Here is a 22,396-nt window from a genome sequence, read left to right as displayed (position 1 = left end):
AAAGACACCAGCAATATACAGGGCTCTTGCGCACAATCGGCATCCAGAGCTTCCCACGAGCTTCCGCAGAGTTTTGACGCCATATGGTTAAAATTCCCATTCCCAGGAAAATTTGGCGCCGACGTTGTCGGCGTTTCGATCGAAAAATCCCAAGTACTTGACACTACCGGGCACTGATTGGTCAGTGGGTCATGTGACGTCACGAGGCCTCATGACGTGGCCTGGTTGGCAGAAAGAAAGGGTAGGAATCAAACCGGGACCCCCTTATCGCGAGTCAAACACGCTACTGCACACATTCTTTTGTCTTCCCGCCAAATTTCGCCCAAGACAACTTCTACCTCTCTCTTTACAACGACAAAAAAAAAAAAAACGAAAACAGAAGCATGGCCGAGCGCTCGCGAAATGAGCGGCGGACTGAGCGTCCTGCTGGCCCAGAGCTCCGCCGTTTGAAGACCCCGAAGCAACGTTATTTATTGTTTCCGTGGTCCCAAGATCCGACTTCGGCCCCTTGGCTCAGTAATGCTCACGTCATGGGCCCTTCTGCCCGTCTCCCCAACCTCTCTTGCCCGTGGTTTCGAGTGTAACCAGGTGCCACTGTGCCGTAGCCGACGCAACACGGAGTGCCACTGCAAGCTGCCGACCATAGTTTTGAACTCCGGCAGTCTTGCACTATTTGTCCCTTCGTCGGCCCTTGATACCTGACATCCAGCTGCTGCTTGAGAATGGTTGCATAGGATAGCTGCACTAAGTGACCCAGCTACATAGGATACAGGAGGTCTCAGACGCAGAGTTTTTTTGTCTCATTTTGCCGATCCGTTACGCTGGCCCAGATTCGCCGCACGTCGTTCCTGCTTTCGCGGCAGGCTCTGAGCGTTGTCTATCGAAATAGCATTGTTGCATTTAGCAAAAGTAATTGAGAAAGGAATTAATTACTTTTGCTGCGAAAAAACACTCAAAACGTAATTCATTACATTACTATATCACAGAAAAAGTAATTAAATTAGTTATTTTATTACAGTAATTCAATTACTGCCACTTCTGGTTATGTGGTCAACATGTTTGGGTAGTTGTGCTCGTCCGCGCGTTGAGGTTGAGATAGGAGTGCTGGAGTGCTCTGGCTGCAGCGCGTGCGCCTTCGTTCTCCTCTACGGACTGGTGTGCTGGTGTCCGTATATCAGCTGCGCCTCACTTTCGTCTTCCTGGATGAAACTGAGAGTCATTATGGCTGCTTCTGCAGTAGTTTCTGCAGGCTTCTTGCAAGTGATGTTATAGTCATATTCTTTTGAGTAGTGATCGTAAGCGCATGGGCTGCCTTCTCCGCTTGGGTTGGGTCCCTGCTTTAACCAAGTGGTTACAGCACGTAGCTCATTTATTACATAATATTCACCCCTTTAAAGATCGCTATACTACCTGCTCCTCTAAAATCAAATTGTGAGTCCAAGACTAGAACTGACGCACACATAATAAAGTATTTTAGCCTCGTTTACCGCTCAATACCTGGCTTCCCGACAGAAGCGGAAGAAGTCGAAGTTTAGTTTCACGCGGCGGCTGTAGCCCAGGGAGCTCTCAGTACATGACATCACCATCTTTGGCAGCCATGTCTGTCTTGTCAAGGAAGCTGCTGCTGTCGGAGAGCACTGGGTGCCATGACTGCGCAGTCCTCACTGTCGACGGGGGCAGGTTCGTTGTCCACCGCGCCTTCTTGTCCGTGACCAGTCCCTTCTTCGCGGCGGCGTTCTGCGCGGAGTACGGGTCTCAGAGGGAGTTGCTGCTCAAGGAGGTCTCGGCGTCCGTTCTCGGCATATTACTCGGCTACTACTACGAACACAAGGTAAGTGACCCGGGCTCGAACCCGATCGCCGGCGGCTGCGCTTCTATCGGGCGAAACGTAGAGACATCTGTGTGCTGTGCGATGTTAGTGCACACAACAGATCCCCAGGTAGTCCAAATTACTCCGGAGCCGCCCACTTTAGCACTCTCTCCCTCTTTCTGCTTTCCTCTCAGCTTCCTCTCCTCCATTACGGAGTGTTTCAAGTGTCCAAAGAACAAGTGCGACAGATATAGCACCTTGCCTTTCCTGTGAACCAACTATACATATATTGGATGAGAGCACCGAAGGCTGGGATTTAAAACGCTGAGTAAAGTGTGAATTGTAGGCTTTGCCCGCAGTTCGTAAGAAAAAGGAAATAATAATTGGTTCCCAAGAAGGGAGATGCGCCGTCTCTGTCACACTTGATTCTGTGGAGATCGGATGTGAGTGCAAAACATTTATTTCGTCGCTCAAGCAGGTCGAAGGAGAGGCGTACTAGATGACCGCTAGTCCATGGCTGGCGGCGACCTCATTAACCCGCTCGATAGCCGGCAGTTGAATCTTCGAGTCCGAGCTGGCCAGCACGGCTTCGAACTGCTCGGGAGAAGGGAGCTGTATTAATTCCCCCGCAGGTGGATTATTTGCACAGTTCCAGAGAGTGAGGTCATATGCCGATCTTTCGCCACATATATTGCAGTTTGGGTTGTACTGGCCTGGGTACATGAGGTTAAGCACCGCCGGATTTAGGTGGGACCGTGTTTGTAGTCGGCGCCAGGTAACTTCCGGCGCCTTCGTTAAGGGTTTGTGGGAGGCGGATATGTGCGCATTTCCAGCCTGAAGTGGTGGGTAATATCATGGAAAGAAATTAACCCGTCTCTCTTGAAATTCGGTTCGGAGGGTGCGCTCACTGCTCGGTCAACGAAACCTTGGGCTTGTGCGTGAGCCGCCTCGTTCCCTGGATTAGACGAGCGGGCCGGGACCCGGATTAGTTCAATTTCTCTAATCGGAGCAGAGGTGCTTTGGAGTATACTGAAGGAAGTGAACGTGATGCTGCCCCTCGCGAAATTCTGATTGGCTGTTTTGATTCGCTGAATAAAATATCAGCGGAAGTGTTTGCTATAGCTAAGGCTACGGCCGCTTCCTCCACTGTCTCGGAGGAGGTGGTGGCGATTGATGCGGCCGTCAACGGGGAACCGTTCCCATTCACAGCGGCCACGGCGAACGCTTGTATCTGGGAATGGTGATATTCCGCCGCGTCCACGTACGCTGCACATTGACGTGTCGGCCGTACATGGCATGTAGGGCGCGAGCATTCGCCATGCGTCGACCTTAGGTGCACGCGGTGCATATTCCTGGGTAAGGGTTTAATGAATAGAGCTGTCCTAATGTGTACAGGTAACTGTGTTTTCGCGTCTTTCTCTGGAAGTTGCTGGTACACGTGTAGTCTGTATAGCATGGAACTTCCCGTGGTCGTGCAAGTGAGTCGATCGATCTCGGAGACAAGGTGTACCTCGCACAGCTCCGGTAGTGTGTTGTGAACCCCAAGTGCCAGCAAAATTACCGTACACGTGCTGTGCGGGAGCCCAAGAGCAGCCTTTTAGGCTTGTTGGATTGGGCCCTCAACCTTCATTATCCGCAAATTACAGTTGCAGGTACTGGAGGAAGTAGACAATCCTACTTAGTACGAAAGCCTCAACTAATCGACAGAGACATTTTTCTTTCATTCCTCTTCGTTTGTTGGCGATCTGTCTGATGAGCCGTACAGTCTGATTGACCGTGGCCGTTAGACTGCTGATTGTTTCGGTGTTTTTGCAATTTTTCTATATGTGCATGCCCAGTATGCGCATGGTTTGGACCTCCCTGACCGGTTAGCCTCTGACGCATACATTCAGGATATTAGGGGGAGGGGGGGATCTGGTTTGCATTTTTCCGCGCGGCTTGGCCCTGAAAATTAGCAGTTCCCTTTTCGCATACGAGCATTTAAGGGCCGCTCGCGACGCGTAAGTTTCGATTATGTCAACTGCCTTCTGCAGTGTGCCTTCTATTTCGCCGTCATTCCCCGTTGTTACCCGGAGTGAGATGCCGTCCCCATAGAAAATGTCCCGAAGCCCCGGCAGGACAGCGAGCTTAAGGGAAGTGTAATGAGTTCAAGATTAAAGAGGAAAGGCGAGAGCACCGAGCTTGTGGTGTGCCTCGGCTTCCCAGAGGAATGGGATCCAATTAGGGCTACCTAATGTGAGCTGTGCTGTCCACTCGGATAGGAATCATCGGACATTATGAAATATTCGTTCACCCGGATCCAATTTCAAGAGATTCGTTAGGATTGCCTTGTGCGAGAAGTTGTCGAAAGCTTTGCTCAGGTCTAGCCCAAGAACCGCCTAAGCCTCGGTTCCACATGGAGGGTCCAGCACGTGCTTCTTAAGCTGGAGCATCACGTCTTGCGTGGACAAGTTTGCCCTAAAGCCAATCATTGTAGGAGCAAGTAAGTCACGGTCTTCAGCATAATTTTGCAGTCGGTTAGGGATGCATGCTTCATTAACTTTCCGATGCAAGATGTAAGGGAGATGGGCCGCAGATTCTCGATCGAGAGTTTCTTGCCCGGTTTTGGGATGAAGATGACCCGCGCGTGCCTCCATTCCTGAAGGATCTCGCCTTCTCTCCAGTAGGTGTTCTTTAGTTCAGTCAGGGCGGCGACAGACGTGTGGTCTAAGTTTCTTAGCGTTTTGTTTGACACTCCATCAGGTCCCGCTGCGGTGGTGGTACGGAGCTGACTGAGAGCAAACCAGACCTCGGCATCTGCTATGTCGGCATCCAGGGTGTTGTTGGAGAGACCCTCATACGTACGCGGGTAGGGGTTCTTTGTGGGATGTATTCAGATAGTGTGTTCGCCGTCCGGCGAGTAGCTCAGCATCCGTACCCTGGTATTGGTGAATTAATTGTGTGAGCCGGTCTCGTTGAGTGAACTGTGCCTGTGTGGGGTCGAGCAAGTTTCGAAGGAAGAACTATGTATTTTTGTTTCCAAGCTGCCCATTTATATTATCACAGATTTGCCCAATGCATTGTTTTTCTATCAGGGCAATAGTGCATGCTTCGATATGGCGTTCGAGTTGAGCTATACGCTTGCGTAGGTTTCTATTGTATCTGTCTCTTCCAACGTTTTAGTAGGCAGGCATGCGCTTCCCACATGTGGAGAAGTTTGTAGTCAATCACCTGGTGCGGCTCCGCAGTCGGCGTCTTGACCGTTGTGGTCTTGACGTCCTGTTTAAGTGCAGCGATCCACTCCGTTACTCCGTTAGGTTGTTTATCTGACTGGGGGCAGTTTGCTCTCGTAAGCGATGATGCGTGTGCGCATGTGGTGCAGTTTGTGAAATATTGTGCCAGATGTAGCTATTATGTGATGGTCGCTCCCTAGTGTTTCTCGTGTTGGACCAGCAGGTGTCACTAATGTTTATGATTAGTGTGAGATCATGTGAGGTATCTACGCTAACACTGTTGCCGACCCGCGTGATTTCTCTGGGACCGTTAAGAATTGTGAGGCCCAGGTTCTGGATAGACTGCCACAACTTTGTACCCTTGGTGTTGCTCTTCCGATAACCGCGTGTCGAATGGTGGGCATTAAAATCACCCTCCACAAGCAGCTGGGTTCCTGCGGTAAAGCGAGTTGCTTTAAACAGGAGGTCGGGAATTCTTGATTCCCTATCTTTCGATAGACTGTAAGGGTTGAGTATAAAGAGATTTGCGTCACCCTTTTTTTGGCCACAATTTCAAGTAGCGTGTGCTGTTCGCTAGAACTGTCTATGGTGTGTTGTATAGCCGTAATATTGCGTTGCACAAACTCGGATGTGAATGGGACTGTCGCCGTCGTCCCTGCACTCGAAGCGGGCATAAAGGTTTTAGAGCCCGGTAATTTCGCCGGACCCCTAGCTTCCTGAAGTGCTATTATGTCCGGTTGTGAAACAACAGGTTACTCCGTTTGTTGTGGAACCCCCTGCAGTTCCACTGCCATACCTCAATTTGCTGGCGAGGTACCATGGGGAGACATGGGAGGATAATTACGGGCAAGGTTGCGGATGCCGGAATTACATTACCCCTTGCCTCTGAGGCCGAGATGCTGCACTATATGCTTAAAAAACAGCAATGTTTGTATACAGCTCGGTTATTTGCCGTGTGAGAATGTTAACTTTCTCCTCGAGACCGCTAAATTTGTTGTAGAGTGCATTAATTTCAAGACATTAAACTTTCTTGCAACTTTTATGCGGCGTTATATGTTTCAGGGTGCCATTGTACATGTTAGAACAAGAATTAGTGAGTGCCGCCATTGTTTTTAGGTTAAGTTGCAACCTGACGTCAACTTTACTCAATGTACCCTGACATTTGCAGATAGAACAAACAATTCAGAACTAACTTGCCTGTTATATTTATTTCCGGGCCCTGAATGGCACCGCTTTGTTTCTTCAGTCTCACTTCCCTCCGTTACCTGACTACATATTTCAGGTGTCCACTAAATGTGACAATTGGAGCTCTTTCTACATATATAAACCAATTTGCATTCTTATTAGTATAAATCTCAGTTTTAAGTAATAATCATTGGTTCACAGGAAAGGAAAAGTGCAGTATCTCTCACATTTGTCTGTGGACACCTGAACCGCGCAGTAAGGAAATGATATGGAAGCGATAGCGGACAGTGAGAAACCGGCGGCTGCGTTTCGATGAAGGCGAAATGAAGAGGCGTCCATGTACTGTGTGATGTCAGTGCACGTTAAAGATGCACTTTACCAAGGTGGTGGAAATTACTCCGCAGGCCTACACTACAGCACCCTTTCCTCTCAGTCTTAAGGCGAAAATCTTTTAGGATTCATGACTCACTAGTGTATCCGACCGTGCGTCTGTGAGAAGTGTCCCACTTCGTGAGATTCCACGGGATTCCACTTGTCAATCAGCCTGATGATGTTATCAAAGAAAGAAAAATTGTTTCTCAACCAGGATTTGAACCTCCATCCCTAGGCTACCCTGCCGAGCGCTTTAACAGCGCCACACACGGGATTGTTACACGCACATCATAATTCTTCTTGTCTACGATGAGGATAGCGGGATTTCGCGAGTGACAGATATTGCGTCTTTACTTTCTTGTAAACCAATTTTTAAACGCCAGTGAAGTTTTACTCGTGCGGAAAATTACGGTTCCGCGTTGCGTGGAGTGCGGACGCTCTTCAAGTCGGCTCAGTGAGAAGACGGCGAAATTTGTCAGCCTTCTAAACAAGCGGCTCTACGTTCACCAAAAAGAGCCCCGTGAGCGTGAGCGCCGCGCGCAGGCCACTTTTTGTCCCGTTTTTGGTCCCCCAACGTACCATTTCGCCTTGGGGCGCCGCGGGGGACTCGCGTCGAAGAGATGTGCGGCGAATCAGCTCTGCCAATTTTTTACAAAAGTCACAGGAGTTTCTGCGCGGTAGACTTCACCCTCTGGGTAACCACAGGAAATGACGGCTGTATAGAGGATACGCTGCCACGCAGTCGACATAAAAGAAACTTACATGAAATCTGAACTGCTAGTTTTTTGGGCTATGCCACGCGGAAGAAATGCAAACCAGACCCCGCCGACCCTCCCTGAATGTATGTGTGAGAGGAATACCGGTCAGGGATGTCCAAACCATACGCACTCTCGGCAGGCAGATACAGAACAATCGTAAAAACACCGAAACAATCAACATACTCACGGCCACCGTCAATCAGACTGTACGGCTCATCAGACGCATCGCCAACAAAAAAAAAAAAGGCATCAAAGAAGAAAATCTCTGTCGGTTAGTCCAGGCTTTCGTACTGAGCAGGCCTGTCTACTGCCTGTCGTACCTGCAGCTGTAATGCGCGGAGGGAATGAAGGTCGAAGGCCTAATCCGACAGGCCTACAAGGCTGCTCTTGGGCTCCCGCACAGTACGTCTACAGAAACGTTGCTGGCCCTTGGGGTTCGCAAACACGTTCTCGGAGCTCTGCGAGGCGTACCTTGTCTCCCAGCTCATACGACTCATTCGCACTAACGCGGGAAGGGCCATCCCACAAGACTAGATATGTACGAGCAATATCCAGACAGGGACGCGAAAACACAGTTGCCTACACACATTATGAGAGCTCTATTTATTATACCCTTACCAAAGAATACGCGCCCCGCAAATCAGGAAGGTTGACGCCTAGCGATGGCTCGCGCTCTACATCTCAAGTACGGCTGACACGCCAATACAGCGTAAGTGGACGCGGCGGCCGTATCGCAAACCCCGAGACAAGCGGTCGCACTAGTCGCGGTGAATAGGAGCGGCTCTCCGTTGGCAGCCGAATTGATCGCAACCACCTGCTCCGAGACGGCGGAGGAAGCGTCCGTAGCCTTGGCTATAGCAAACACGTCCACTGATATTGTATTCAGTGATTCTAAAACAGCCATTCGCAATTTCAAGAGGGGCCGCATCACGTCTATCTCCCTCCGCATCCTCCAAAACACTCCCTGTTCCAATTAGAGAAATGTTACTAAACTGGGTCCCGACCAAATCGTCTAATCCGCGGAACGGGGCGGCTATGCGCAAGCCCGAGTTTCCGTCGACCGAGGAGTGAGCGCGCCCTACGACCTGAATTCCACGAGGGACGAGTTAATTTCTTTTCATGATACCACTTACCACTTCAGTTTGAAAAGGCCCACATATCATCCTCCCCACAAATCCTTAGCGAAGGCTAGGAAGGTACCTGGCGTCGGCTACAAACATGCTCCCTTCTTAATCTAGAGGAGCGTGCCCTTATGTACTCAGGCAAGCACAACCCAAACTGCAATAAATGCGGCGAAATAGCGACATACGACCACATTCTCTGGAACTGAACATATGCTCCGCCTGCGGTGCAATTAATGCAGCTCCCTTCTCCCGAGCGCTGGGAAGCCGTGCTGGTCACCTCGGTCCGGAAGTTACAACTACAGGCCATCGAGCGGGTTAACGAGGTCGCCGCTAGCCATGGACTAGCGACCATCTAGTACGTCTCTCCTTAGACCTGCTTGAGCAAAGAAATAAAGTTTTGCAATCGAGTTAACATGCACTGGTATCGCACAGCATGTGGATGCCACTACGTTTGGCCTTCATCGAAACGCAGCAGCCGCTGGTCGCGTTCGAACCCGGGTACTCCCGCATCTTAACCATTGCGCCACCGCGGCGGCGCTTTGTCTCGTGGAAAGCGATTGCTCGTCGAGTTATGCGCCACAACAAAATATTTCTGCTCTACCAACAGCGTCGTGATTATGCAGTTTCTCACAAAAGTTGCAAGGTCGACACTGACCGCAACAGCCTAGGCCGCACATTACACAACACGATGTAAAGAAAAGCAACCTTTGATGTTGATGGCTTGATGTGCCATGGTGCGCATTAGACCGATTTAAAGAGTGTGGCTCAGAAAATCTACAAGCAGTGGTTTGTGTAGTAACCATTTCATGCTTGCATCTACTATCGATTGTGGGAGAGGCAGTAATTTTTACGACATCTGCATTTTACAGATTACGAAAAGCCTTCAACAACGGTTTACTAACAGCTTTTACCATATATGAGGTCTCTGTTTGCAGCGAACGGCAAGCGTTAAATTTGAAATAGAGGGTGCAGTGGTGAATTCCATGATAATCTTGCTTCTTTGTTCCCACGAATAGCATCATTGCATAAGAATATATTGCCATACCTGATCGCAATCTGCGCTGATGGTTTCGAAAGGGGAATACATTTGGCAGTGGTTTGGCCATGGAGGCGAATTTGTAGGCCATTTTTAGAGCGGCTTCGCGGTTTTCGTCCCAGTGTCGGTGGTATTGGCCCAATAAATGTGCCTCGACTAGTTCTTCGGGTACAATGTACCGCCAACTGAAAACGTTTCGCCATGGCAGTGGTTTTGGGCAGAGAAAGGCCGCTTTGTAGGCCGTTCTGACAAGTCTGTTCACCTGCTCGGTCTGTGAGGGGGAGAGGTAGATGTAGGGGAAGGGATAGGCAATTCTGCTTAGGCAGGAGGCCTGAATGAGGCGGCGCGTATCCGTTCTCTCACGTCACAACGACGGTTGAAGATGCGTTTAATAAGTGTCGCAATGTTTTGCACCAATTTTCGATCAGCTTCGTTTTAGGAATGCAGAAGGTTAGGACTTTGATGTGTTCGATCGCTTGGAGGGGGGTCCATCCAGGAGGATGCGAATTGCAAGTGGGTGATGTTCTTTAGGATTTATTACTAAACGAATCATCAGCGCAAATATTAACATCCCACCGCTTCCGAAAAACACCCATCCTGAGCGTAATCGTGATTGACGGATTTCTAGAGCTATGACACTTCGAAAGTAATACCCCCCCGTCGAACTCTGCAGTCTATGTAGATATGCAGATGCCGCTGAATATCAAAGCAGTCGGCATTCGTGGCTGCAGTGACCCACAATGCTCACAAGTTACCCTTCGTGGATGCAGTGAATGACACACAATGCTGACAAGTTAGTTACCCCTGCCAAGATTTGTAACTCGATCCAGCCCATTGAAGTGGAAGAGGCAGCAATAACCCTTGCGAATACTCACACTTCCGCAAATTATATTTTTTCTGATTCAAAGATAGCCATCTCCAATTGTTCCAAAAGAAGAATCCATGCACTAGCCGCTAGAAGCTTGCAATCTTCTCACCCTCTCTATCGCTACAACACACTTCTCTGGGTTCCAGGGCATTGCGGAGACCTGGCAACACTGCCGCTCCCGACCAATTTCAAGCTCTCGTTAACCGTGCAATGGACGGCCTGCCCTTATTCCGCAGTGCAAGGGACCCCCTCCTCACCTACCACGACATAATTATGCATAATAGAAACTTTCGTAAAATCTTTCCACCTCTTCACTATTCCCTCCCCAAAAATGAACAGGTTGCTTGGCGTCGACTTCAAACCGCCACAATGCCTTCCACTTTCCTTATCCGAATCATACATAGAGGGGACAAATCGCCTAACTGTATATTATGTCCAAGTACCGGAACTGATTTCAGGCACATATACCAAATTAGCCATAACAAACATAAACCCCCCTTTAAAGTAGTACAATCACAGATTCGATGGCAGGCCGCTCTGCTCAGCTCACAACCGGAGCTACAGCTTCGCATAGTGGACTGGCCCTTGGAGGTCGCCACGGCCCAAACATGCCCAGTCCTCTCAAGCGGCACGAGGGCCTATGGACATTCTGCTCTCTCCTTCCTGCTTCCCTACCCTCGCCGAGCCACCTAAATGGCTCAATTAAAGTTTTGCCATCACCACCGGTCGTAATTAAATGACTACCGTCCAGACGTTTGAATGAAGCCAGAATAATTAAACATATCTAACCTTATGTTGCAGTTAAAATGTATCCAAGTTTACAGTAAAATATTAACCCTCAATCGACACTTCTACGCCACAAAATCTTTTCGAACTCATTCCTTTCTGACACTATAGAGAATCAATGAAATGACGGAAAACTGCTTGTCTCTAAGTTTTTTTCGCTTTTGAGGAGCAACTGTCCGCACGTTGGTGTCATCGCAGCTGAACATCAACAATGACAACGTGGAGGAGGTGCTGATAGCGGCGGACATGCTACTAATGGACGAGGCGCGCAACCTCTGCCTCGACCACATGCTGCAGAATATGGACGTGGACAACTGCCTCAGCCTCGCCGAACTGACACAGTGGTACCATTGGCCGGCGTTTCGTGAAGCCGTGTTCTCCTATATCCATGAAAATTTTGACATGGTGAGCTACTACTTTTCCTACCGTCTGCAATAAAAAGTTATCGTTGGTATTTGGCAGTCCACCATCAAGGCTTCATCAGAAGAGAGATCAGGGCACCATCTGGCGCTTGAGTGCATTGAGCGAAGACAAATCTACGACGGATATTCAGCGAACAAGTGTACTGGCTGTAGTTAAAAAGTCGTAAGATGCACATTTCTGGGTACATTTATGAATCCGTGATTTTCATGTGGTGAAGCTTATTATCGCAAATCCTCTTAGTACAGATGCATTTAGTTGAATTTACATTTGTGGCTTAATGAACTGTTCAGGTTGCTCGGTGATAGTTCTTAATTTGAGTACCAATTTTGCCCGTTGTTCCTCTTGTTTCGCGGTGGAAATGACATGAGGCAGCTGCCTGTGCACAAAAAGGCGCATCCATCCCCATTCTTCAAAAGTTCAACAGGTGCTCCTCGAGTCTAAGATAGACGCAAAGGACAAAATTCTCAACAACAGTTTGGTACTGCGACACGATGAAGCTTTTCTGCAATTTCACATGACATATAGGTAGCGCGATGGCAGCGGGAGCTTTGTGAAGCGTACGAGCAGTATAGGAAATTTATTATATGTACCAGAAACTTATCGGATAAGTAATTTGCCGCCATAAAAGAAACCGACGTTGCAGAATTTATGTTGCGACTCTTTTTCAGTATTGGTCACAATATTTTTCCATTAGTCCAAATAGGTTATCGCAGAAAATACTTTTAGTGCATATTACGATCTACGTCTTAATCGTCTCATTCCGGTGCGGAGTAGTCATTCTTCAAAAATGTATGAAGAGAAGAGGTGGTATCCAATGACTCAAGGTACTACATAAAAGCGTTTTTATGCATTAGGTGCTATCTTTATTTGCAAGGATCAGATGCCGTGTTTTCTTGTGGCTAAATTTTAAATCCTGGTAATTGAATCCACGCAAAACTGACGGTATAAAGAACTACACCAGTGTTTCCGCATATCTTATAACTCTTAACCTTCCTTTGAGTATGAGCCTTTCGACCCGACTAGCATTTTTTAGTTTAAACATTGGCTCCTACCATGCAGAACCTATCGTCCGCTGCGTTTCGTTGTATCGTAGTGTTGATATATCCCCTAGAAGTTCTGACGATTTTCATCCTTTGTCTGTAGGTATGGCGGAACAGCAGTGAGTTCCCGATTGCTTCAGCAGCGCTGCTCGCCCAGCTGTTTTCTTCGGATGAGCTTAACGTCCGCGAAGAAACAGACCTGCTCTATGCCGTCTATAGGTGGTATACGCAAGTCAGTACTCCAACAACGGAGCGCGCTGCTGGCTTGTTGACCTTGCTACAATGCGCACGTGTCGGTCTCTGCACAGAACCGTGAGTAAGGCACCCTGTATGCAGAGCGAACTTAAACACACGCGACGCTTGTCGTCGAAAGTGCACGCGATTATTCAGTACAATATTCAGTACAGCCAGAGTTACACATCTGCGCTGTCCTCGGTTCGTATCTGGAGACTTTAGTACGGACGCGCTCTTTTCCCCAGGCGTTTGCTCAAAACAATTGCGAACGCCATCGCATTCAGAGATCGTCTTACGATATTTATTGTAAATTTAGAAATTTGCAGAACAATTTATACTTTTTTCTTGCAGTTAGAGACTCGAAAGCAAGCGTAAGTTCATTGGAATTTTTTTGACGGAAAACATGGGTCAGATGTCATTGCGTAATTCTGAACTGCAATTTGGTGGTCAAATCTATTACCGGACACTTCTGTAGGCGGCTCATTATACATGTCGTAAATCATTGGTGAGCTCTACTGTGAACCAAGGACCATAATAATCGATCCATTCGTGACTCGCAAAATACATTCGGCTAACAAGTAATGTAGCAGTAAAACAAAAATGAGGTAACATGAACTTCGGTAATAATTCGCAATGCTCGCCCAACGAAGACTCACGTAACAATGGCTTCTGTGTTGTCGGATGTTCGAAGCCTGCCGGAATCGGTTGGCACAGGTAAGCTCACGAAAGCCAGCCTGACAGCCGGTCAGAAGAAATTGAGGTTTGGTTTGTAGTTATTGGTCTGGTTTCATAGCTAAAGGAAGCAGCTCGAAAAGACGAAGACGTACTCTGAAGCTGACAGGACCAGTGCCCAACTGCCATTTTTTCTGCTCTGCGCTCTCTAAATAAACAGCGTTTCCTGAACTTCAACATTTGTCATATTTAGATATCTCATCGATTAACCACCGTAATTGGCCCAAACAGTAATCTTGATGTATTTGCAATGCAGTATCTCTGCGTCTTAATTTTGTAAGCATTGCAGGGTCTTTGGTGTGTCCCGTGAGTTTGACAAAACGTTTTCGCAAACAGCAGTTTCGTGCTTAGAAGTCTGCAATCGTAGTTAATAAAGGTGCTCTTCATTGCAATCTCAGTTACTCGTTGGACAAAGTACAAGCGCTGGCATGTGGCGGTGAACTGTGCTCCGACTATTGTGCTCTCTTTCGCATTTCGTAGAACCTGTGTTCTCTTAACGCATGCGTCAGTGATTATTGCAAGCGCCATCTAACCGAATAAAGCTTTTAATATTCTTTGATTTATTACAGTAAACTAGCGAATCCTAGCCAAGCCTAACCAACGATGGGTTTGTCATACATTTGTGTGGCGCAGGCAACTCGGCGAATTCCAGCACGTGAACCCAATTTTGGCCAGGAACAGCGCGTACCAAACTGCAGTCTACGAAGCTCTGTGGAGAGGACCATGTGTGTGTAATCCTCAAATTTTACGGCTCCTGCACTGTGGAGGCGCGGGTCTGAAGGCGCGCGAAGCGCTCGAATCCAAGTTTCAGGGCGTGGCGGCATTAAGCGGAAGTACTGCGTCCAGAACATCGAAGAGCTGTGAGTTGCACCCGCAGTGACGTTTTGCTAGTCGGTGAATTACAAAACAAAATATTTCTAGAAACGACTACCCCAGACCAAACAGTTTGCAAAGAAGATATATGCCTCTCAGTTCGGTATCAGCTAGTGTAAACATTATCGTGTCACCAGTTACCGTGATTGAGTTCTTGTTAATGACCTAGTCATCGTGGGACCGACCGTCGGTTCAGTACACACAGAAAGAATGTGGCCAAGACCGCAATATGTGCATACATCTGCTAACCGACTCGAAAAAGTGCGATCCGATCCCCGGCAAAGTAAGCGAGGGTGACGTACCGGCATTGCAAATAGCGCTTTGCGTTGTCTCTCCCCGGGTGCGCGCCTGCTGCGTCACTGAAAGCTCCAAAGTAGAATGAAATCGTATGGCTTAAAGAGACTGGACAGATAGGTTACACAGCCCTCAGCGCTAACTTTAACTCTGTTTTATTCAATCTAAATTGCAATCAGCAGCACAGAAGATGCTCAAGATGATAATCTTAGGAGAACAGCCAAGCTCCGCTTAAATTTCCGGGTAGGATGCGAGAGTGTTTAATAGCATCGGTAAGCGCCTTCTATTGTGGATCCTAAAAGTTGCAAAGTGAGTAATATGCTTTCTGTCGTTTGAGTGTTTCTCAACTGTAGGCATACTGCAGTACTTTAAACTGGCAAATATTTCTTGACATGTGTAAAAAGTGCACCTTGCGGCGATTTTCTTCCAGCCTACGCAGCAGAACCACCTCAGTTTCCCTGCGCGCGCTGTGCTTGCTCGGATCCTGAGCGCTGGGTTCCGCGCATGCCACACGAGATGTTGTTCATGGTGGGCGGCTGGGGCTCTGGAGAGAGCCGGGATGTGGTCGAGGCGTACGACCCACGCGCCTGCCGCTGGCTCACGCATAAAAAGTACAGCACCACACCCAGGCAAGATGCGCTGCCTTCAATGAGCATGTGATGAATATTACACGCGCTAAATGTTTGGAATGGAAGCCAAGGATAAGAGAGAGAGAGAAAACTTTATTGTCGGGAGTAGTGTTACTGGGTCTTAGTGGAAGAGCTAAGTGGCCGTTAGCTGATGGCTTGCGTCGACTTCTTCAGCATGGTTTACGGCGCCCAATAGTATAAACTTTCCTCCAGTTTATTTTCTCATCGCTGGATATTTTTCCAGCGACAACCATGAACATTCATATATAGCAGCTGAAAGTTATATATATATATTTAACCTCTGCCTTTCTATTTGTTCTACGTTACCATGGAGAAAAATTAGTGCTCCGCTAACCGGAGAGCTTTTTACAGCAGGTTATCTCACCAGTTAAAGAATAAAACAATACCTTGGCGCTCCGGTAAGGCTCTCATAGTGAATTATACTAATCTTATTGCGTGAGAAGCAGCATTTATGATCGGAAGGCTTTTCAGTGTCATGCTTGTATGAAAAAAGGGCGAATCCTTTGCAGGGTATACCATGGCGCAGTGCTGGTGGGCAAGCACGTCTACGTGGTGGGCGGCATGCAGGGAGGCGTGTATCTGAACTCCTGCGACCGCTTCGACACAGAGCGGTGCGTCTGGGAGCCCTGCTCACCCATGGACATGGCTCGCGGCTACGTCGCCGTCACGGCCCTAGACAACTACGTGTACGCCATCGGGGGACGCGACGGTATGTGTTTGCACCGTGAAGCGTTATACCCCGATACCATTAAGCACAACGTTCTCCAGAAAATCCGCCGTATGCGTCGGCGTTGAGAGCCAAAGATGAAGGCCATAACCCTTTAAAGTGGTAGTCGCGAATTGACTGGACCAGGCACTAATTAGTCGACGGGGTGAGTGATGTCACAAGACACCTGCAAATGGGTAGCTTGCCTCGCTGGCAGAGTGAGATGTGAATATATTAACTAGGACTCTTCGATCTCGAGCCAGACACACTAATCTTTGGCCACGCACGCACGCACTAGGTACAGCTTGGATCGGCTTTGCATGAATGTCGAGTAGTCCTTCATCATCATCTTTCATTCTTCATCATCATCATCTTTATTTTCACTGTGAGGTACATGTGCATGGATTATCAGTATTACAGTATATAATGTGATAGCTTACCGAAGTATGCTCATTAGTGTATGCGAGATAAGAGAGGCTAAAATTATGGAATTCGTACTTAAGCGTATAGCAAAGAGAATGTACATACACAGTCAATTTCAAAGCAATCGCGCGTCGTTGACCTGCAGTGAAAATCGACGTTGAACAGTGTCCTCTCTCTCTCATTGCTTTGTCTCTCCCACAGGAGGCCCCATGTGAAAAATCAATTTTTTTTTTTCTGTTCGAGAAATGTTCCCAGTATATTTGCGGCAATAGCCTGTTTTATGGTGAGCACTACTTACAGCTATCCAGGTCTTCTGCCTTTGGAAGCAGTGACGTTACACACTCTGTAAGCAGCCTCAAAATGTCAAAATCAAGATACTAAGTGAAACGCCGCACGAAATATCGTTACATGTTCGCTAAAGCCCGGCATAAGGAAACATTTGTTGTTCAAAAAGAAATAGCTGCAGCTGCTTAATCAGCAGCAAACAGAGCGAGGGAAAGTGGCCTGATACGTCCAGTGCAACGGAAAAGAATACTGTGCCATGGCGCTGTTCCTGTTATTTGTAGACGCTTGTGACGGGTCACGTACAAATTGATTTTGATAGTACCCGAATAAGGAACCCCAAGGGGAGTACCAGACAAGGCTATAAACACTGTCGTGTCAGGCCCCTAAAGCGGAATTCAATTGCCCGCATCGCTTTTAAGGCTATCCTGACGGCATAGGATTTTCTAGGACATGGCCATGCCGAACTCGTATTCGTGCTCGCAATAAATAGACAGATAAATAGATGGCAGCAGCCTTATGTAGTGAAAGCAGTATTCATTGTTCAAGTTGCAGAAACGACGGGTCGTATTTGTTCTGACCAGAGAGAAAAGGATTTAACTGCGCGACACAAATTCAGTTTGCCATAAGTCGCTCAGTTGACGCTGGAGCTCAATAAGGCATGGATGCTACGCAGACTGCATGCAATGATTGCATTATCGCTACAGGTTTGTTGCCCTGTTTGCAAGGTAGTGTTACGTTATGCTCAAATGCCATTTACATTTCGGGCTCTTGACGTAGACTTCAGTCGCACTGCCAGTGTGGAGCGGTACAACCCCGTCTCGAACCAGTGGACCAAGGTTTCCGACATGAAGACTGTACGCAGTGGTGGTTCAGCTTGCGCCTTCAGAGGTGGGTCCTCACGATCAATGCAGATCTCTTCTGATGATTAGTGCCCTTGCGAATGACGAAGCGCACAATGTCGCTAGCCAGCGTCGTGTTAATTTGATAAAGTGTACTCCCGCCTTTCCAATCGTCTGCGCCCTCCGAATATTTGAACGTATAACTATACTAACAGGGCAGACGTAATCGTGTCATTTGCAATGCGGTTATCATACTTGATGTCCGGACGGCTACATGCACGGGTCATAAGCAAGGTGCTTTACTATTCACTGGTGACCAATAATAGCCGTGACCAAAATAGTGACTTCTATCGGAGAGTTTCTCTATTTAGTGACAACATTCTGCTGCCGAAAGTAGCAGCCTGACCCACACTCCATTTTTGAACCTATGACATATGTTGGGAATTAGAATGTGTTCCTCCGCTTTGTTCTGGCTAACAAAGCGCGAAAAAAATTGCCATGACTCGACTTCCGAACCTCACCAATAACTGTCAAAGTACGGGCTTGAAGTCGCTTTTTTATGCTGGCATGTTGTTTCAGCACTATCAAAGCGTTTATTATAACCTAAGTATAACACTCATCGATGACTTAACGCAGTCTTAAGAGATATTGTTAATTTTCTCCTAATTTCAGTAGTTCGCCAAATGGTTCCTCCTGTTCTAAACATGCGCTGCAGGAGCCTCCAACGCACTAACTGACTACATCGGTTTTGTGAAAGCGCAACCGTATATTCTGCAGCTATTATGGGCACATAGATTAGGAGATTTGTCATGGACGCATAAATACTCGGAGTAAAGAGAGAGCGATAAGAAATTTGTAACTCCGCTTTCTTGACACTCAAGCGAATACGGGCCGCCGTGAAGTCAGGTGAGAGCGGCGATTTCCTCGCTCGTACCAAAACTTCTTCCAACGAGAATGACTTGGGCACATGGCAAGGTTTTATTATAGAAACGATTTGCACAAAACAGAAGGGTTCAAAGACGACTGCAATTTGTACAACAGAAATTTATTATGTTTTCATAGCCTACCAATTCACTCTCTGAAACCAATCAGGTCGCGAGATCGTCAAGGGCACAAGTGAGCTACGAAAGTATTCTAAATACGTGGTTTTGTTGCGAAAGTAAAAAATAATCTACTCATATAACTAGAGAAGGAGAGTGCGCGCGCAGTGAGCAGTGCGGAAAAAGGAGGTCGGATTGTGTAGTAAGCTCAATTAATTGACTCTTCGGATCTACAAAGGGACTGCATGTTGTCGACTCATCGGATCGCCGTAGAAGTGCTGAGAGCCGCTTCAAATTTATATACTTACCTTTCAATGGACCTTTCTAGCCACATATGAGCTTCTTTTCAGTCTCTTGTAGGACGTCTCGTTTTCGTGTAATGGGATAGCTACAAACTGATTCGATTTTCGCTCGTTTCATACTATATACCATTGAAAATTATAACACTCGAATATGCCGTCTTTGCCAAAAGCAACCAAGCAATGGTGTTTGTCTCTCATCTCTTTAGTGGAGCACTTACACCCTTTTCGGGATTCTGTAATCTAAAGAAAACCCTCCTCCATCCATTTAGATAACATTTTGGTTCACAGGTGTTCCTGTTTGGGCTAGAAAATACAGCAGAAAAGCAAACAGCTATTCCTGTTTACATTTGGTTAAAGCTGTATGCATAACCCGCTGAACCATTTAGATTCATCAACTTAATCATTCCCTTTTCCTTTCACGCCTTTACGACACCTTACTGGTGAACTTTGGTTAGCTTCAAAAACGCCGACTATCACTGAAGCAAACCGCTTAAAAGCATAACCACTTCAGTGTATGTGGCCTTCGTGTTCGGTTAACCAGCACAGTCCAAATCATTGGTTGAGTGCGCATCTCACGCAGGCAAGTTGTACGCAAGCGGCGGGTTCGACGGCTACTCGTTTGTGAGCAGCGTGGAGGAGTACACGCCTTCCTCCAACTCGTGGTGGCTGGTGCCGCGCATGCCCAGCCCCCGCGCTGGCCACCACATGGTGGCGATGGCTGGCCGCATCTACATCCTAGGCGGATACAACGGCCACGGCAGACTCAACACCAGTGAGAACTATGAAGGGGATTTGAGGATCTTCTTACCTCTTTAGGAACCCACAGACGCCATGCCTGTCCATACCATACCATATGATAGCGCCATACCTGTTTAACAGTTCACGAAAATCTATCCCACACTGACGTCCCATTCTCGTGATAGCCTCGTTCCATCCATCGGTCGAGCGTGTGTTAGTACGAAGGCCTTGTTACAAATATTACAGCGCATGAACCGTATCATCTACATTATTTGAAAATCGCCACCAATAAAGGCCATAAAGACGTGTCCTCCTAAGGCCTTCGTAAAATTGATTTCGATAACTGAATGGTTTTATTTATAGAGTTTCCTGTGCCAAAGTGAGCCAGGCTAGGAAGGACGCCGCAATAAAGGGCACAGGAAATATCCACCACATAGGGTTTTGAAGTGACAGCTGCTCTGTGCGAAGTAAAGCCAAGGTCCTCGAAAAACAGTCCAGTTCATACACTCGTAAGATAACATCATTCGGGTGTGCCCGAACGTCTATCATTTCTGAGAACGATATAGAAGACCTGCAGTGGATCAGTCAGTCAGTGATTGATGATTTTAATAAAAAAATATTTGACAGACGCGGCCATAGCGGAGGAACAGATGAGATGGATATACCTTTTTCTTCCATGCGAGTTGTAAAATTTTAGGCAGCACTTCTTCTACATTTGTATGGCGCAACAAAAAATCTCCTGCCTTGTGCAGCAGCGCGAATATTACATGTTTGATGTCCGGCCGCTCTTTTGACCCACTTGCAGTAGATTCGAGAGCTTTGCTCATGCGGCCATATGTGTTATAGTACTGAATTCATTCTTGTAGTGCTGTCGCTGCAGGCTTCGTGGTTCCTTGAGAGAGTAGGCGCATTGACATATACACAATATTGTACACGTGGCATAGCTTTTACATATGGTTGATCTCAGTATTAGTTTAGTACATTTAGTTTTGTGTTTAAATTCACGGTGGCTATATGTAAATATGCATTTTATGATTAAATATTATTTTTTTATAGGTTTATAACCGCTATTCGATAACAATTCTACAGCTCTGGATGATAGGAGATCACCTCATCTTTGTCCTTTCCATTTAGCTTTCCGACTAGCGTAACAGTGCAAAGGTGTCTCCTCGCTCCCTATGGGCTATGTACAGGCAAGGTGAAAAGAACAATATATGTAGTCTTTTTTTACAACATACTGTTCTCTAGAAGACAAAGTTTGAGACCTGTTTTCTAAAGTCTCGCCTATGTTAGCTGCGCAGATGTGAGTCTATTTAAATTTGTTGTCTACACATCGATTCATTATGTGGCGCCCTGCTGATGCTTGGTAGTCCTTTTACATCTTGCGCAGTGATCGCCAGCAAGATGGACAAAACTCTATTATTCTGGGAGAAAATGTCGCCCATGACTGTTGGCCGCAGTACATTCGCCGTGGCGCAACTCTACGGGGAACTTTACATCATCGGCGGATACACTGGTGCGCACATTTGACTCTACAAATAATTTACCTTTAGGTTCCAAGTACCGTCTCCCAATATGCAGTTCTGGTCTTTCCGTTTGCGATTGCTTGCGCGGATACAGTATCATTTGTTATGCCGTATCTGTTATAGATCATTTGCTGTTGCCCTGCTATCTGCCCTGCGCACCGCCCTGTTTAGCTCAGTTGGTAAAGCGATTACGCAGGAAAGGCGGTGGTCCCGGATTCGATTCCCGAACCAGGACGAATATTTCTTTACCACCGAAGTTTTTGAGAAAGCTGTATAGCTTTTCTTTGTGACCGTATGGCGGCGCTTGGGTGGATATCAGTGAGTAATTACTCCATTATTGCATACCTACTCTAACCTAGAAGATTCCCCTAAATATTTGACCAATATCTGCAGATCGCTATAACCCAGCTTGGAGGGGACGCGTCCTTTCATGAAAAAAGCGTGTTTAGTCAGACAGTCACTCAGCAAACATTTAAACAATGAGCATGTCACTGAATTATTCAGTTAGTCAGCCATTCAGCTAGTCAGTCTCTCAGTCTGAATATGTATCAATGATATAGTCTACAGACGGTCAGTCAATCAGTCGGATATGTTTCTCACTTCGTCAGTCGGTCCGTCAGTGAGATTGTTTGTCAGTCAGATAGGCTGTCAGTCAGTTCATAAATCAGCAGTTATGGAGTATCGCTCTTATAAAGGAAAAACCAAGGTTAACAGTCTGGCAAACATTTGTAACATTTAAAATATATCGATATTCTTAAGACGCTGGCATGTGCAGGTTTGGGTATTAGATGGCTATGATAGAGGCCTCCACTTTGCGTGGTGTCAGCAAGAAATAATTTCCTGAAGTAATAAAGACGGTGAATATAATAAAGTGAAGATAGAGCAGGTTTCTCTTTGTGAAGTCTACAGCAGCAGGTTCAATACGCGTTGCAACAATAGAAATACTGGTCCCCTTTAAGGGTTTCCAGGTGGATTTATGTATATACCTTTGCTGGGGACTGCGGCATATAGTGCGAAAAGCTTTCCCGATTTATATTTCAATCAGGTCACCCAAGAAATGCAACTCATAGGAATGGACTTGAAAGAATAAAGAACAATGAAGCCATTATTTTTGACATATCATGAGAGCGTGCACGATGA

The 22,396-nt window shown here is 47.1% G+C and overlaps 2 protein-coding genes across 2 annotated transcripts; both read left to right on the top strand.

Moving 5' to 3' along the window:
* Positions 1-1,597: 1,597 nt before the first annotated feature.
* LOC146202565 (kelch-like protein 10) lies at positions 1,598-15,407 on the top strand. Its single transcript, XM_084601627.1, has 7 exons — positions 1,598-1,831; positions 3,649-3,677; positions 4,553-4,650; positions 11,321-11,556; positions 12,718-12,846; positions 13,499-13,562; positions 15,178-15,407. Exons 1-7 carry the CDS (start codon positions 1,598-1,600, stop codon positions 15,405-15,407), a joined length of 1,020 nt encoding a protein of 339 aa, XP_084457753.1.
* Positions 15,408-15,958: 551 nt separating this feature from the next.
* LOC146202564 (uncharacterized) lies at positions 15,959-21,260 on the top strand. Its single transcript, XM_084601614.1, has 4 exons — positions 15,959-16,106; positions 17,589-17,699; positions 19,573-19,764; positions 21,121-21,260. The coding sequence occupies exons 1-4, from the start codon at positions 15,959-15,961 to the stop codon at positions 21,258-21,260; spliced, it is 591 nt and encodes a 196-aa protein (XP_084457740.1).
* The last annotated feature ends 1,136 nt before the right edge of the window (positions 21,261-22,396 follow it).

Source organism: Amblyomma maculatum, chromosome 1 (assembly GCF_055883805.1).
Source record: "Amblyomma maculatum isolate TAMU_Amacu chromosome 1, ASM5588380v1, whole genome shotgun sequence".
Lineage (NCBI taxonomy): Eukaryota > Metazoa > Arthropoda > Arachnida > Ixodida > Ixodidae > Amblyomma > Amblyomma maculatum.
Note: the sequence above shows the minus strand (reverse complement) of the source record. Positions and strands in the feature narration are given on the sequence as shown.